This window comes from Sinocyclocheilus anshuiensis, unplaced genomic scaffold (genome assembly GCF_001515605.1).
Source record: "Sinocyclocheilus anshuiensis isolate Anshui unplaced genomic scaffold, SAMN03320099.WGS_v1.1 scaffold1319, whole genome shotgun sequence".
Lineage (NCBI taxonomy): Eukaryota > Metazoa > Chordata > Actinopteri > Cypriniformes > Cyprinidae > Sinocyclocheilus > Sinocyclocheilus anshuiensis.
In genome coordinates, this window is record NW_015539910.1 from 65034 (window position 1) to 82621 (window position 17588).

Consider the following 17588-nt stretch of genomic DNA (forward strand, 5'->3'; position numbering starts at 1 on the left):
AGTCTCCTTACTCTAATTATGTACAGCCATGCGGGTTAGTTCATTTGGAACCCTGTTGTAAGTCTTATACTTATTGTCAGTGTGTTAAGAAAATATTTTTGTAAGTTGTTTTCTGTGTTTGATTATTGCTTTTTTTAAGCATGCATTTGTAGATGTCCTTGGTCATATCATTTAACGTGCTATATGGCCTAACACAACCATTTTTTCCTCACGGATAAATTGTTATAATACATTCTTGTTGGATCGTCTTCCTCAAGGCCTTTGTGTTTCCTGTCATAAACCAAAAAGATTGGGGTACAAATCATGAATGTCTCAAATGACATTGAAAAATATCACCCATTAGTGACAGTCACAGGCATATATTTTAATAGACAGATACATTTTGATTTGTTTTATTGGTCATTCAAGTCCTGACCATTCTGTTCAGTTTAAATTGCCACATTACTAGCACAAGACACAGAGAAGCAGTTGACCTTGAAAGTGCATTCACGCATTGATACAAAGATCCCATTTTGAGCTAACACATTTCAGGATTAGGAGAAGAAAAATGGCAGCTTATGCTTTTAAATGTTTAGTTAGGTTTAAATGACGAGCAAATAAACTTACCCAGCATGGCCCAATAATCTAATTTCTTCAGGAAACTGTTTTAAATCTGATCAAAGAAATTTTATTAAGATGGCATGTGGATTTAGATTTTACACAGTCTGTTGTAAATAAGCTCTGTATTCTTTTTGTAAATTATGAAATTATGAAACACATGGAGAACTGTGAACTGTACTGTAGGTTTGGCACTGTGGTTAGTCCCAGCCTGGAAAAGCATTACTTCCTGCTTTGATGATCCTCTGGTCCTCCTGCCAGTTGAATTACCAGACTTTGAAAGCATTTCTTTAGTGTCACCGATGACACCATACTTGTAGTCTATTGTTTGAAAACTCGCTTTTCAAAGAAAGCTAAATGGCCATCTCCATGGCCACAGCACAGCTCAAACAAAACAAGAGCTGGTTAATGTGTTTTTCCTCAAAAGATGCAGCTTAGGTCTATCACGTGTAAAAATAGAGGTATGAATAATTTGACGGCAGCTATGACCATCACACCCTTCAGAAAACATCCGAAAGCACTGACATCATCTGTGAACACTAAATTAACTTTAAATACATCTTTCTTCAGTTCCTCTATTATTCATAGACAGTACATCTGCATGACCTCCTGTACTGCTCTTAAAACGTACTCTTAAAATCAGTATTGTGGTGCTAATAATATTGTTGACTGCTGTATGACAAACTGCTTGTTTTTTCTTCTATATTGTTACATTACCAGTTAAAAGTTTGAGGACTGTAATGCTTTTTTACTGTTTATATGCTTATCAAGGCTGCATTTATTTGGCCAAAATACAATAAAAGCAGTAATATATTTTATAACAATGTAAAAGTCTTTACTGCCATTTATTATCAATTGAATATATTCTTGTTGCTGAGTGAAAGTATTAGTTCCTTTATAAAGAAATTGTATTGACCTCAAACTTTTGAATGGTAATGTGCTGTACGTGTACTGTTCTATTAAATACTATATATTTATTAATTGTAAATGTAAAGGACCAGCACATTTTTATACAGTATTACTGTTGACCCAAACTTAAGCCTAACTTAGACTAAATATATTTCCACTCTAAAAATATGTCCACTCTAGAGGAAACCCACTTCAGAGATATGTTTCCTTTTCATACTGTACGTAGCCTGTAAGATTATATAATCTTATATACTGGTTTGCTTATATATTGGTTTGTAGCAGAGAACAAGAGGCACTATAAGAAGGATAAATGAATGGGCCAACCTGAGATGGGGACAAACCATGTAGATGTTGCCAGACTACTTGTTTAGAACCAAAGTAAAATTCTGAAGGCCTATGAGTTATGACTGGCAGAGTGATGATATCTAGACTCCAAAAGCTTTTCCCTCTGTTTTGGCTCTGTCCTCTTAGTATCAGTGTCTGGTTGACAGGCTTGTTCAATCCCTACGCCCCATCCCTTGAAATGTGCACATCCTCAGGAAGCAGAGGTCAACAGTGGTAATGTCACATTGTTTACGATGAAGAGCCTGTTGTACAAGTGTGAATATGTGCCTGTTAAGGGACGGCGAGTTCCATGTGGATGGACTGAACAATGAAGAGGTGAGGCTCTGAAATACCTTTTTATAGGACAGGGTGGACATTGTATTGTTTGTTATAAAGCTTGTTTTTTGGTTAACCATGGACACTCAGAATCCCTGTTTACATTCGACTCCGTGAAAGAGATGATGCCGTGTCATGGTACAGTGGCTGTGCTTTCAGGCTTAATATTGCTTCGGCCATTACGTGCATGTTTATGGCAGTTATTAGACAATCTGTGAGGAGACATTAGTCTGATGAGGTCATTCATCATGAGCTTCGTCGCAGTTGTTCTGTCAACGTGAAATCAAAACTGACCTTATTTACTCTCTAATGCATGTTCCTGGTCTTATTATGCACGATTCATTGGTTCACGTTATTTGAAAGAAAACAAAATGTTGTCTTTGTAATACTTCATCAAAATGTTATGACTCGCTCCACCTATGAAATGACATTCCTCCGGCTCTTCACTTTTCTTCACTTCACTGTCCGGTCAATTCCAAGTTAAGGGACTTTAGGTTTGGTGTAAATCTTAATTACACTTTTGCACAATAACTTTTGAGTGAAAAAAAATGCTGTGTCTTTTCATTAGGCTCTTTTGGTCTTTTTTTCTTTCACAAACACATACCACAAATCTGACTAAGTCTAAGAATAAAGAGTTGACACCAAACTGTCATGGTGGCAGCTCTGGGCTCCGCAGGCCTGCTGGTGAGGGGGGGCGCGAGGCGGGCCAGATCTAAAAATGTGTGATTCATTTATGAAGGAAGGCAGTGCTGGCTCCACAGGCATACCTTACAGTCAATCGAGGAAAAGAGTTCAGTCTCGTCTGAAGGCCTTTATGGGTTATATCTTTAGCATTTAGCTGCGAATAAAGGATTTTACAGGAAATGAATAGCACAAAGAGGTGGTCCTCATCATTTATTGCTGGAAAAAGAAATCTAAAGTTCTTGATATCTGAGTTGAATCGAATGATTCACTGTTATCGTGGTGTTTTGGCTCAGAAAACCTTATGACATCACGTGTCTGCCTTGCGATTGTTAATTTTTAGCTTGCGACATATGTTAGCCATAAAGCAGGTCATTAATAAAAAAAAAGCAAAGTAGTCTAGATCATGTATCTCCAATTTTATGAATTTACTCGTGCTTTAAGAGGCAGTTTGTCATTGCTAAAACTTCAGCTGTGCTCTGAAGCAGACAGACATTTCTATGCCATTTAAAGTCTCCATGGACCTGGCTTGAATCGTTTCCACTTTTTGCCCAAGTCTTAGGCTTTTGAATTTTGTTATGTTGCTATGGGATGAAGAGGCAAATAATGCAAATAATGAGACCCACATTTTTTTTGACATGTTATATTATCAAATAATTTGAGTAAAAAGTACTGTAGAATTTAATTTGAACAGTCGAAATGAATTTTTTAATATTTTAGAGGTTGGTTTGTCCTATTTTGCATGCAACGGAAATTGCAATTACCTTTCCTGTTGTGACGTAAATGCAGGTTGCTGGAGAGGAGGGATGTTATTGCAAGGACGAAGGGAAGTTTTTAATTAAAGATTACGATGACACGTTCATTTAAAAATAATGATGTGCACAAATAAATGATTTATAATAAACACTGCAATAGTCCATAAAAATAAGAATTTTGTTTTCATGGGGACTTTAATGACAGCAGCACATCAGCTGACATGAACCACGCAAGTTTGTGTAAAACCTAATGATCATGTTATCCATCCATGTTATTAAACAAACGTTTCCCTTTTCCCTTTTTTAATATGATATTTGGACCTTAATATGCAGTATGCGTTGGTCAGATTTTTCCTAAATTGTGGGGCTCAAATATGCATGTGTGTATTTGCAGTTGGACTCTGAATTATTTCTGAAAGACATAGCTAATGATAATGGATGGCACTGATAAAACTCCCATTAAGGGTTTTCCCTGTGGCAGTACAGATGGGAAATATACCTCCCTCGTTTTTTGTTTGTGCTGAATTTTTCTGTGCGAGTGTCTGCAAGAGGAGACATGAAGAGCTAGACCAGGAAAGAAAAAAGTTGGCATTATTTTTGGTGCTTCTTCTGACCTCTGTGTGTGCTAGATGATGCTGTGAGCGGAAGTTGTCTCCAAGGGCCTTTAATGGTGAATGTGGATCAGTCTGGAGTATCTGGGTTGGAAAGTGTGAAAATGTGAAAGTCATACTTCTGCTAACTGCTTCCTTCTACTTCTGACAAACATCATTTAGATCAAAACAGACATGACGGTTCCCTTTCATGGGAACTTCGAACTGCGTCCTCTAGGGGTCGCTATGGGGAACGCCTCGTCGTGACCCGTGTCTGAAGCATACATTGAAAAAACACCAACTCGTTGGCCGGCGACAGCCATGAAGTCACTACCGGTGCGACTATAGTATAAATAGGCGCTGGGAGCACACATCATTCTCTTCTTCGTCTTCATTGACTGTTTTGTTTGAAGCGTGCATTTCTGTGGTAAGAGCGATCTCTATTCATCTCATTATGGCGAGCACTAGCAAAGCGTTTAAGGATGTGTGCATCAGTGTTGACGTTGTTTAACATCTGATGACACACACGATCTATGCGTTATTTGTTTGGGCGAAGAGCACGCACGCGATGCCTCCGAGGGGGCAATCGGCGTGCACTGCGAGCGTTTTTTCCAAGGGAAAAGCTCCGCTCTCGTTTGTCTCTTTTTTTTTCGAGGAAAGAGGGGCAGCCATCTGCTTCCCACGATTCAGCACCCGCCGCTGCTGAGGCACGGAAGGGAGTGAGCTCGTGGGGATCGCAGTCATTTTGAGGAATACTGAATCTGTGTTTTTTTTTGTGAGAGATTAATTAATGCATATTCATATTTATTTTAGAACTACATTAACATCTTCTGATTTCTCTCAACATGAGGACAGGAGAGCTGTCAATCAATAAATAAAAAATAAAAAAAGTAACCTGAGACGCTTTTTTCCTACTTCGCTTTTTCAGTAAATATAGTGGCGTGAAAATATTTATGCATTTGTTTCATCATGTGAACGTTCAATGCCATCAGTAAAATCTCAACCCGTGACTTCTCACCAACATGTAAGCTGTCACCTCATTTGTTACCTGTTTCACTTTCAAAAGTCGATCCTCCAGCACTAATGGGTTTGAGAAAATCATATTTGCGTTCTGGCATTCTGTGAAAGAGCTGTTCATTTAAATGAATGGTGTACCCTACCAGCCTGACCTAATCTTTTGATGTACTTCCTGGTATTTAAGTAACTATTATAAGGTTTATTTGAAACTAAGATTAAAAAAAATTATAATAATAAGTCATGCTGAAATTAAAAATTCATTTGAGCAAAGTTGTGGGTGTTGATAATTGTGCATTGATTCTTTTGTAATGAAATAATCATGTATTTTTCCATAAAAGATTCTGCTTTAGCTTGTTTTAGGGAGATTACAGAATCATTCAGCTTGCAGAGCAGGGAGAACATTTAGGTATTGTGGAAGTCTAAGCTTTAGTTTGGACTTTACCCTAAACAGATCAAAGAAATAACTGTAATACTTATAATGGTGGGAGATTGCAGGCAATTTTGTTTTGTCCTTCTCTCTCTGAGTGTGTGTGTGTGTGTGTGTGTGTGTGTGTGTGTGAGTTCAGAGCAGGTTAGGTAACCTCTTTTTCCTTAGTCTTGCTCAGACAGTTCCATTTCTGTCTTTTCAAGGCAGGTTTTGTTTTTGTTGCTTGCTACACTATACGTATTGTAAAATACTTACGATTTTTCACAGGTGGATAATTCATACGAATTCGTACAACCTCACTCATAATATGTAGGAATTGCCATGAAATCAGGTTGTTTATTCTGTTGCATGTTCACAAATAATGCTGATCTATGAGATTATGTTTCATCACTCTCTGAATTACCATCATTGTAATATGTGACCCTGGACCACAAAACCAATCTTAAATCGCTTGGGTATATTTTTAGCAATAGCCAAAAAAACATTGTATGGGTCAAAATTATCGATTTATCTTTTATGCCTCAAATATTTCCTACCGTAAATATATCAAAACTTAATTTTTGATTAGTAATATGCATTTCTAAGAACTTCATTTGGACAACTTTAAAGGCGATTTTCTCAGTATTTTGATTTTTTTGCACCCTCAGATTCCAGATTTTCAAATAGTTGTATCTTGGCCAAATATTGTCCTATCCTAACCATACATCAATGGAAAGCTTATTTATGCAGCTTTCAGATGGTGTATAAATCTCAATTTCAAAAAATTGACCCTGATGACTGGTTTTGTGGTCCAGGGTCACACTCACATATGGATTTTTTAGCAATGTAGTTGATTATTTCCGACCCTTAACCAAAAACATAACACTCACACTTCACACACACTTCATACTTTTTGCATTTAGATATTCATTAAGACATTATTTAATAATTTTATTAACCTGTTTTCCTTCAAGGGCCAGTTCTGTCCAAATTGTAAGTGATTTCAAGATTTCTATCCTTGTAGATTCAAAAATTCACACAGAATCAAATATCCAAACAAACTGCTTTGGAGATACTTCAACTAATTACATATTAGAATTTACTGAGGTATATGTTTTTAATCAATTACATTACTAATTGTCATTTTATTCATCATATAGTCATCAGAGGCTTTATAACTACTAGTTGTTTGCTAAAGTCTGGATTGTGGCTTGAGTTTTTTTCACAACATTCCACACCTAGGTATTATGAAGTATCTGAGCGTGAGATAGTCAGTTATCTGGAGAGATTTTCCTTTCTGGATGGAGAACAGAGGAAAGAGGAGAAGAGAGGGCAGATGGGAGAAGAGAAGACTGGATCAGTGGATAGACAGACCGGAATTGTTTCTCTCGTGGTTCTCTCGTTTTGTTTTGGCTGTGAGCAGCAATCCTCTTATGAAAAAGACTGTAAGAGAGAATCATTTTAACTTCATCTGTGTCTCTCTCTCTCTTTCTCTCTCTCCCTCCCCTCTGTCTTGTTTCCTTTCACAGCGATGGCCTCTCCTGTGCAGCTGTTCATGAGCTTGCCTCATCTGGACTAGGAGCGGAATTCAGCTGACACTCACACAGACACACACACACACCACTAAAAGCAAAAACACACCGCTTAGCCATGTACAGCGTGGAAGACCTTCTCATCTCTCATGGATACAAAGTCCCTCAAAGGAACAGCAACAATGTCCCTGTCTCACATTCGTCTTCCCCCCACCCCGCAACCTATGAGAAATGTCTGCCGACGCGAAGCGACAGCCAGTGTGAAATCGCTGAGAAGCGTAAAGGACACAGTGGCGTGAATGGCTATGAGGGGGACCATGTTTACAGCGGCGGAGGCATCAGACAAGCTCCTGCCAGGGGATTCCCCGGTGACACCGAGATCAGGGTCAGAAAGCAGAGGACACAAGACGTGGACAACGGTAACCTAAGAGATGGACGTTTACCAGAAGATAGCCTGGCCATGGACAGTGGGTAAGTTGTGCTGATGAGTTGTTTTTGACCTCTTCATCTTCTGCCCCACACTCTTGTATTGCTGCTGTCTTTCCCTCTTTTTCATTCGTCCCTTTGATCTGAGGTTTAAGCTGTCTTGCATGATGAAGAGTGTTATGTAAAGGTAGGAGCTGTCAAGGACTTCCCTTTCGCACCAGGACAGATCCCAGTTTTTGCCTTTTCCTTTTTTTATCCCTCCCCTGTCGCCTTTCTCTCTCCATTTTTTATTTTTTGTTTGCACTTTCTCTCATCCTCTGAAATCTTTGTACTTCCTACATTTTCATGTACTCCGCTTCCTCCGTCTCACTCATTTCCCTGCACTCTCTCCTACCTCACTCCTCCTGTGCCCGATGAATTCATTAACTATGTTTAGTAGATTTTGCAGTGCGGTTTTTATTTCCTCTTATTTCACACGGGACCGTAGTGGAATAAACACAAATGTTGTCAGAAAGCCCGCAGCACCCCCTACTGAGCATGCTTAGTTCTGCAGGCAGAGGCAGCAGTAAACTACATGTCCCATGAGCCCTTTGTCAGATAAATATTCCATTCCTTATAACAATCTCTTACATAACACCATTATTAATAAAACATGATGAATATAAATTTGAATATCTGCATTTGCCAGTCATATTGTCGCAGAGCAGCTTCAGAGATTAATTTGCTTTAAAAAAGGTTACATGAGAACGTTTCATTTTTCATTTTTTCTTTATGTTGATCAGTAAGTCATAATGTCCTTGTGCCATGAATTTTCAATAGATAGATAGATAGATAGTCAGGATTGTTTAACATGCAGATCATATGCTCTCTGCTGCCAAGATATTGGATGAGAGAACAGACCTTCAGTGCTGACTCAATGGTTTGCACCACACAAGCTAGTCGTGTTCCTGCTTAAGAGAAAATGCTCATTTATCTTTTTTTTTTTTCTTTTTTGCACCATTAAAGCCTCCCAATTTATTGGGCCCTTTGAGGTGCTCTGCTTTGTTGACAACACTGTCAGCATACTTTTTCCCCGTTTAGTGTTTGTGTGATGTTACCTGTGTGCTTGCATAATGGGATTTAAACACAAATATGTTGATTATTATCCAGTTTTTGTTGTCTTACCTAATTCAGTGGTTCATATCTTTGCTTCAGGACCCAGGATATGAAGTATTATACACAAGCAAATGGAAAAAGTAAAAAAGCAAAAAGTCAGTGTTGACATCTGTCCAATACACTAAGTGACAAATACATACATTTCAATGAGTTTGATTATATGCATGACATTTGATATCAACATCAAAAGATTTGGACAATATGTGGGAAGCATTTTCTCCTCCCTTTGGAAAGTTGCTATTTTAATCTATTTACAATCAAGTATATGCAATTTGTCATATATTATTATGCACAATTTTTATTGTCAGTTCCAGTTTATTAGAAAATGCTCATTTATCTTTTTTTTTTTCTTTTTTGCACCATTAAAGCCTCCCAGTTTATTGGGCCCTTTGAGGTGCTCTGCTTTGTTGACAACACTGTCAGCATACTTTTTCCCCATTTAGTGTTTGTGTGATGTTACCTGTGTGCTTGCATAATGGGATTTAAACACAAATATGTTGATTATTATCCAGTTTTTGTTGTCTTACCTAATTCAGTGGTTCATATCTTTGCTTCAGGACCCAGGATATGAAGTATTATACACAAGCAAATGGAAAAAGTAAAAAAGCAAAAAGTCAGTGTTGACATCTGTCCAATACACTAAGTGACAAATACATACATTTCAATGAGTTTGATTATATGCATGACATTTGATATCAACATCAAAAGATTTGGACAATATGTGGGAAGCATTTTCTCCTCCCTTTGGAAAGTTGCTATTTTAATCTATTTACAATCAAGTATATGCAATTTGTCATATATTATTATGCACAATTTTTATTGTCAGTTCCAGTTTATTATTTGTATTTATTATTTTGGGTCATGACCTTTGATAAATGTTTAGAATCACCAACATAAAGAATAAGTATGTTCTTAATAATATTTCTTATTAATAACAAGAAATGTGTAGTTGTTTGAAAACTAAAGCAAGTCCTTCATCCTACATCCTCAAGTCATAAAGATAGTGTCTGTTAAAGTATGACTTATCAAATATAACAACTGACCTCTATTTAATTCATATGTATGTTTTTAATGCAGGTTTTTTGAGTCCCACAGAGGAATACATTCTCAGCCGAGATCTGAGCAGGATGTGTCCTACTGGCGAAGAAGAGGTCAGGACTTTAGTGTGCTTTTGGATTATGCAGACTTCAGGGACCCACGTGGAAGTGGAGGAGGGGTTCCCAACAAACCAGAAGGCATGCAACGGAGACCAGAATCTGCCTTAAGCACAGATGAACATAACCGTGAAAGACAACGACGGGCAGAGAGTGCACGTGCCAGGGAGAGAGAGATGGCTCTGCACCAGTGGAGAATTGCAGCTGAAAGAAAGTACCAAAGTTTGGGAACAGAGGAGTGGCGCCCAATGACCAGCATGAGCCGTCAGCCATCTGAAAACGAGGTGGCACAAGAGCAACGCAGGCCACGAACAGCAGAAGGAGCTGTTCCATCCAGAACCAAAAACAAGTCCCAGTCACTGCCCAGAATGGCTCTGCAATCTGAAAGCCTCCGGTACTTTAGCATACCAACTGCTGGGCAGGATTCATATGGAGGCTATAAGTTAAATGGCCACCATGCACGAGACCCTCATGGACAGTATCTTAATGATGGGGAGAACAGGCAGCGGTGGACTGACCGATCAGGTGCGCAGTCCGCACCACTATCAAAACCCAGATTCAGCCGACCTCTCAGACCTCCATCTTATGAAGTGCACCAGCAGATGCGTGGGAGCGCAGAGATGCTCACAGGGGAGCCTGCTCCTCGTGCAAGAGACAGAACTCCACTGCCCTTCTCAAGGCAAGAATACTTTGTACAAGAACTTGCTGGATCTGGTGTGGAGCCCCCCGGTTATATCCCTCCTCCGTCGTACAGGAGGCAGCCTGTAGTTAATAGAGGTCACAGAACTTATCCTATCTCTATGGGTAACCACCAATATAGAGGTGACCCATATATGCAGGGTTCTGCAATGACAGAAGTGCAAGAATGGTTTATCAGGCAGACTGGGATGGCTTGGCCAGACCATTACAGAGATGGAAGAAGAAGTATGCCCTGCAGAAGACAGGCGTATCCGGGTTACAGTGAAGAACGGATGGGAAATGTTCAGTATATTCCCTTTGACGACCCCCGTGTCAGACACATTTCAGGAGCAGGGATAGATGGAAACTCGTTGACGGATGCAGACAAAATCAGAAACATCAGAAATGAGATTCCGGTCAACCTCATATCTGAGAAGTCTAACAACAGTGCCTTTCCTCTCACTGAGAAATCCTTTGACCGCACTGAACCAGGTAAAAGCAATATTAGTGACTCTGTTAATGAGGACAGTATACACAAGGAAGTGCTGAAGGAGACAGAAAGTTCAAACACAATACCTGACCAAAACTGCAACAGACATCCAGCTACCCATGGAAATATAGTTGCTCTTCAGATGACAATGCAGCAGAACTCAAACCAGGATTTGATTGAGACAGTGACACAAGTAAAGAAATTTGAGGCAAAAACTTTGTCTGAGAACAAGAAAAACTCAAAGAAGAAGCTCAAAGAGACAATGTTTTGCCTGGTATCTGTCCCTATTAGTATGCAAGCCAACAAAAGTGTCTCTGACGCAAATAACAATGAAAAAGTGACTAATTCAATAGAAAACAAAGTGGTGCAGCATGACAACCAAAATCTTTTAAAAACATCAAGCAAAGAGAAACAAGTACAGTCCAGCAGCTCCTCAGCCATCAAAAGTTCCCCTTTGAGGAAAGAGATTGTAGATACTAGGTCACTTAGTCCAAGCCAAGACAATGAATTATTCTATGTAGGATCCTGGCCTGGAGATCAGTACAGAAACCAGGAAACTCAGACGGGTTCTCCAGAAGTTTCCAGAAATACCCATCCTCCGGCGAATGACCATTCCTCCCCTTACACAATCACTGGTAATGAAGGTGAAACCAACTGTAGTGCCAACTACGGATATCCCATGATAGGTCAAAAGGATCTCAACCCTTCCAGCAACAGTGCATTCTCCAGAACTAGGACTGGAAGTAGTTCAAGTATAAGGAGCCCGACTCTACCCCAATCATCATCAATTCCACCATCTCCAGACCGTCAACCTTTGCTAAAAAAGACAAACCAAACAGCAGATGGTCAAGAAGTTTTTGGACAGTTCTTGCTAAAGCCAGTGAACAGACGCAAATGGGATGCTATTGGGGAGCTTGAGTCTTTTAATAAGGAGATACAGGATCATACTGGGAAGTATCCAAATGTTGATCAGAATATAGAGGAGCTGGATGAGGCATTGAACAGTATTCTGGAGCTGAGTGACTCAAACAGAGAAGTCAATAATACAAGACAGGAAACCACCCCACTTCACGTGAAGAAGGAAACTGACCAGCAGTCACATATAGTGCAGGTCACAGAGACGCAAATGAAACGCAATAACTTAAATGTAATGTCTGATTCAGGGAACAGAGGCCATCAAGAGTACAAAGGTATAAAAAGTTCCTTGTCCAAGGCAAAGGTGAAATTTGACAGCCAGATGCAAGAGTTATCTGTCACCAAAACTGATAATTATGTCAACTTTGAGATTCTGCAGAGGGGGGACACTGATCCAGCAGTACATCGGCAGGATATCCCAGTGCCAAAGGAGTGCTTGCTTAAGGATGTTGGTTTAACAGTATACACTGCTATTCCAGACACTGTGACCTCTGGATCCCCTACATGCTTGAGTCCTGAGTCACCTATGTTAACCAGCCCCTCAGACAACTCAGAGATGTGTGAGACTTTGCAGATTACGTCATCAGACAGTAGCGGAGATTTGAGCAGGCACAGTCCTGAGTTTGCTGAAGGTACTCAAAGCTTGAACAATAATAATGCCTTCAACTCCAAAGCCCTCAACAAGAAGGGAGCTGGGAGAGAAAACACAGACGTTACTAGATGTGTGAGGTCCTCGCGTATCCATGTGATCAAGAGTCTTCATTGTAGGTTTATGGCTAATTATGAGGATGATGATGATGACAATTGTTATTCAGATTATTTAAGCTGGAGTAATGAAAAGACCTTGGCAGATGAACATCTTGAGACTCTTCTGAGTCAAGAGAAGGCCAATAGTATGCAGACCGAAGACCTTAGTAACCTGTACCAAGTCCAGTGTGCCAAAGGTATTCCTGAAACTGAATCCATTGAACAACGGGCCGCCAGAATACTTGGCATTGCAGTGCCAGTTGAAGCCTTGGTTGTTGATCAGGTTGATGACAAACCGGTAGAAAGAAATTTGAAAACCATAGATGCTCCAGAATTGGCAACACAAACCAAAGAGTTGAGCTTAAATGAGAAGAAACAGAATGTCAGTAGAGAGTGTGAGGAAGTGCCAGATAGGTCTATGGAAAGTCATGAAGATATGTCAGAGGTGGGATTTGAAGGGGATCCAGAGTCTGGAGAAGATTTACCTAGCACTGAAAAGCATAGCCAGAGAGCCTCCTCGGTGTTGGAGCTGCCAGAGTTTCCTCCAAGTAACTTATGTTTGTCGCTTCCACTGACCGAGGATGAGGAATTGACTCTTAGTGTAGGTGGGGGAGACAGGAAGGAGACCGTTAATTCTGAGATAACAGAAGCGCCACAGGACTTGCAGGCATATTGCCCACCTCCTCTGTCCCAGTCATCCACAAATGATCAAGCATCCCTGGAGTACACTGTCTATGCAAAGGAAGAAAGCTCTCAGTCATTAGTGAGAACTATCACCAGGATCACCTTGGCCAAAGAGACAGACTTAGAAGAAAAGGGAGGAGAACTGAAAGAATCAGCTAAAGAGGATGAAACACTAGTGGAAGAGAACCAATACAGTGAGAATGCAGTCAGAGAAAACAAAGTCATGACCAGTTATGTGCAAGAAGAGGATGAACAAGCTCAGGAGGAAGTTTCAGCTGAAGAGGTAATACTAGCAAGATCAAGGCAGCCACCAAAGTCAATGGCACGTCCAATCCCACAACCCCGCAGTGGCGTGGTAACAAAGAGAGAGATCACTCTGCCACAAGGATTCAGCATGGATAATACAATGTCTGCAATTGAGGATGATGACAAGCTGTTTATTTCAGGTCAGTACACTGAACTCCAACCAAGTTTGTAAGTCTTACAGACTGCATGTGTAGTAAAAGTGCACTCCTGGGCAAAAAAAATATTTTAATGGCATACATTACTTTTAAGGAAATTAACAAGAATTAAACAAATGCACTCCCTAAAAAACATTACTTGCCTCAGAAAAAAAGAATAGAGACAAAATTAGTTTTTTTGGCAGAATACGGGAAGTTTGATTCAGAGTTGTTCAGCAGAGTAGTTTGGACTGATGAATTACATTCAAACACAACTTGCACAGTGATGAACCAGAGCGGAGTCTTTGAAGATCTGGTGAGAAATACAATAATGAAGGCATCTCTACCACAGTGAGTCATGATGTGGGGAGATTTTTCAGCTCTTGGTACTGGTGAGTTGCTCCACTGTGAAAAGTCAAGTGATGCTTTGGAGTATAGAAAGAATATTGCAGAATGGCTTGTTCCCACAATTGAAAAGTTGTTAACTAAAGAGGAACCATCAGATGTTATTGCAAAGACAGCCAAGAAGAGACTTGAGAACAAGCCCATCAGGCTCATGTTTTGTCCTGGTCAAAGATTTGAACCCTATAAAAGCACCAACTTACTGGGAGACATTTTTCAACTACTCATGACATTTTTGAAACCATCAATATTGAATGGAATAACATTGACTCTTCTTCCGGTAAAAAGTAGTCAGCAACAAAACAAAGGGAAAGGCTATCCCGTAATAAATTACTTAATCTACAGTATTTGTGCAATTCTTGCTATAGCTGTTGTTTACTAATCTGCTTTTAATATTAGTGTTGTTTTATATTATATTGTGATATTCGTATTGTGTGCACTGTGCAGTCCACTCTATGTAGTGCCCTAGTAGAGGTCACCTTCAGTAATATGTTTTATTGTATAACAAAAAAATGGACAGATAATCAACTTCTAGTGAAAATAGGGATTGTTTTGTTTTTTCATTACATATTCTGTAGCATTATGAGGTGCCAAGCCACAATAACTGATTTTAATACTTGAGGGTAATGAGCAATGAGTTTCTTCACCACAAGAGGGAAGCGTGGTCTGATTTATCATACTCATTGCCATGACAAATCAGCATAGAATAGATCAGTGGTTCCCAACCCTGGTCCTGGAGGCACCCCAAATTATATTTCTCCAAAAAATAACTGATATTAACAACCTGGTTTTCTGTTAGACATATATTGCACTATATTGATGGTCCTTTACATGTCCATTCTCTTGTTGTGGTTTTGAATCAAAAATAGCTAATATAACTTGTGTTTGTTTTCAGATGCATATGACCCCAGTCGTGTGGAGAGAGTCTGATCTTGGACACTGTCAAAGCAAACTCTTTGACCTTACTGGAATACACAATGTAAACAAACACTCATCTGAAACTGTACATGATGCAGGCTTGGACTCAATTTACTAATACATAGTCACAGAAGTTCATAAGCAGGCAGATGGACTTCATGCCACATATTAAGCCTAATTTTCAGAACTTCTATGGCCTGGTGATGGATGAAGTAGCTAAGTTGTTTATCAATGAGATATGAATGTATGATGTATATCAAGTAAAGCTCGGACTTTACAGAAATAGCTACAAATCAGTCTGTATAGACTTAATAATTTTCTAAAGTTTCTCTGCACCAGCAAATGTTGGAGTTCTGTCGGACTTTCACAGAACACAGTGTCATTGTGCCAACAGCGACAAGAAAGACACAAAAGCTTGCACTTCTCATTTTCTGCAGTATTACCAATGAGAGAAAGGAAAGAGGCCTTGATGTATTAAAGCAATGAATTGGACTGGTGAGGTAGCAGCTGAATCTGTGACATTACACTGTGCTTTTAATCACAGAAATATTTTTGTAAGAAATGTTAAAAGGAAAGTGTGATTATCTGTTTTACAGGTGGGAGAAACCATGTATGTCACTGTGGTAAAACTGCAATATAAAATCATATTTTTTGCAAATGGAATAGGCTGCTTTTACCCAAATGAGGCAGCTAAGAAGAAAGCTAAAGAGAGGCAAAGATTTAAGAATATTTCGTGTGAAATCTTAACTGCAGTGTCTTCAATAGTCAGTTCCCATAGTTATTGACTTCCTTCACTCAAGTTTTTTATATATCTCATATGCAGTTTGAGCTTTTCAGTGTAGCAATCTGATAATATATCATCTCATCACGAAATGCAATCAAAAAAAGAAAAATGTATTTATTTTTATCAAGCTATCAACAGTCTGTACAGATGAAAATATATTCAAAAAAGTGTTTTTATTTTACCTTGTGAGTTTGTTTACTTGCTTACAATCATTATGGATATATTATATCTGAATATGTCTATTAATCCTATATTATACTCGGCAATGAATGATTCTTTTTGTTGTGCCGTGTGGTGTGCTTTTTTGTTGCACAAATGTCAGAAAGTGTTACATGTGTTTCTTTATGCACATACAAAGTATTCTGCATTTTAAGTCCAATATCAATTCTGAAAGCTTACTCACATTGTGAGTATATCTATGGGATGCAGTGCTTGTTAACCACTTAACACTTGTAATTGCTTGGTTGCTTTCTGTTAAGACTCAATTTGCAAAGTTGAGGTGGACACAGTTCCTCAATGTTATATCCAACACATAGTTTTATAAATGCAGTCCAAAGTGCACTAAAATGAATTTAGTATTTAGCACATCCAAAAACTGGCAATAGTGGCCAAAACCTCAAGAAGAAAGTCATTGCATCCATTTACTCTGAATATAGTTATTGTTATGGATAAAGAGTGCAATACCATAATGTTATAGTAATATTATTGTCAATATATTCCATAAGCATAATAATAAAATATGAATTCATGCAGATAGATGTTCTGTAATTAGTGGATGGTTAGAAAAAATATAAGACTTAGCATTCATCACACTTACTTTTTGTAAGTTAGAATCAAATAATTGTTGTAAGTAGTTCTTGATTGTTTCTACCATTTTGTACAATTTTGTTTTTCAAAACGGATGATTATATTGTTGCGTATAACGTAAATGGCATTTAATATCTTTTTCTATTTTCATACAGAAACTGTACATGATTATTTTGTATTGGGTTGGAATTGATTTGCCTTCTCTGCATGATATAAAAGATGTAAACTGGGGTCAGGAAAATGTTTTGCATAGAACTGCATTTGGTACTACATTAAAAAATATATTCATTATACTACATTGTGCACATTTTTATCCTGCTTAAAAAAAAGCTTTGAACAATATTTAAATTCAAAACAAGCTATTTTTTGAATATTTTACAGAAAGGGAAGTATTTATGTGCACCTCAGTACTTGTGTCTTTGAAGTATTGGGTGAATGTGAATGAAATGTTTGAGAGGAAACTCCTTTGTAAGGATATTATAGCAGATTGCTCATTAATAAACTCATTGCATGGACTGTTGTTTTTATTTTTAGCTTTTGGTTAATTTCATGTGTAATATGAAAAGGAGAAACTTAAATGCTTATTTCCTCTTTAAAAGTTTTATGAAGATATGCATAAAACAAAGCAATTCACATGTCAGGACTAGTAACTTATTCTGACACAAATATGATGATTCTCTCTTACAATGCATTCAATTCATATATTAATGAAGTTGAATCCTTTCTGGAAACAAACCTATAAATGATCATAAAAAAACATTTGTTGAACAAATGCCAAGTAATAAAGAAAACCTTTTTCTCATTACTCTCATTTCTCATAAACCCCTTATTTTGAATCATT

General features: G+C 38.5%; 1 protein-coding gene across 4 annotated transcripts in view; it reads left to right on the top strand.

Moving 5' to 3' along the window:
* The window catches only part of LOC107686368 (junctional protein associated with coronary artery disease-like), a 53366-nt gene extending 36139 nt beyond the window's left edge, over positions 1–17227 (top strand). For all 4 annotated transcript variants that reach the window (XM_016483329.1, XM_016483331.1, XM_016483332.1 and 1 more), the window contains 3 exons: positions 7145–7618; positions 9806–13842; positions 15134–17227. In XM_016483329.1, coding sequence (XP_016338815.1) covers positions 7266–7618; positions 9806–13842; positions 15134–15168 — 4425 coding nt within the window. In that variant the 5' untranslated portion in view covers positions 7145–7265 and the 3' untranslated portion in view covers positions 15169–17227. The remainder of the gene's footprint in view (positions 1–7144; positions 7619–9805; positions 13843–15133) is intronic.
* The last annotated feature ends 361 nt before the right edge of the window (positions 17228–17588 follow it).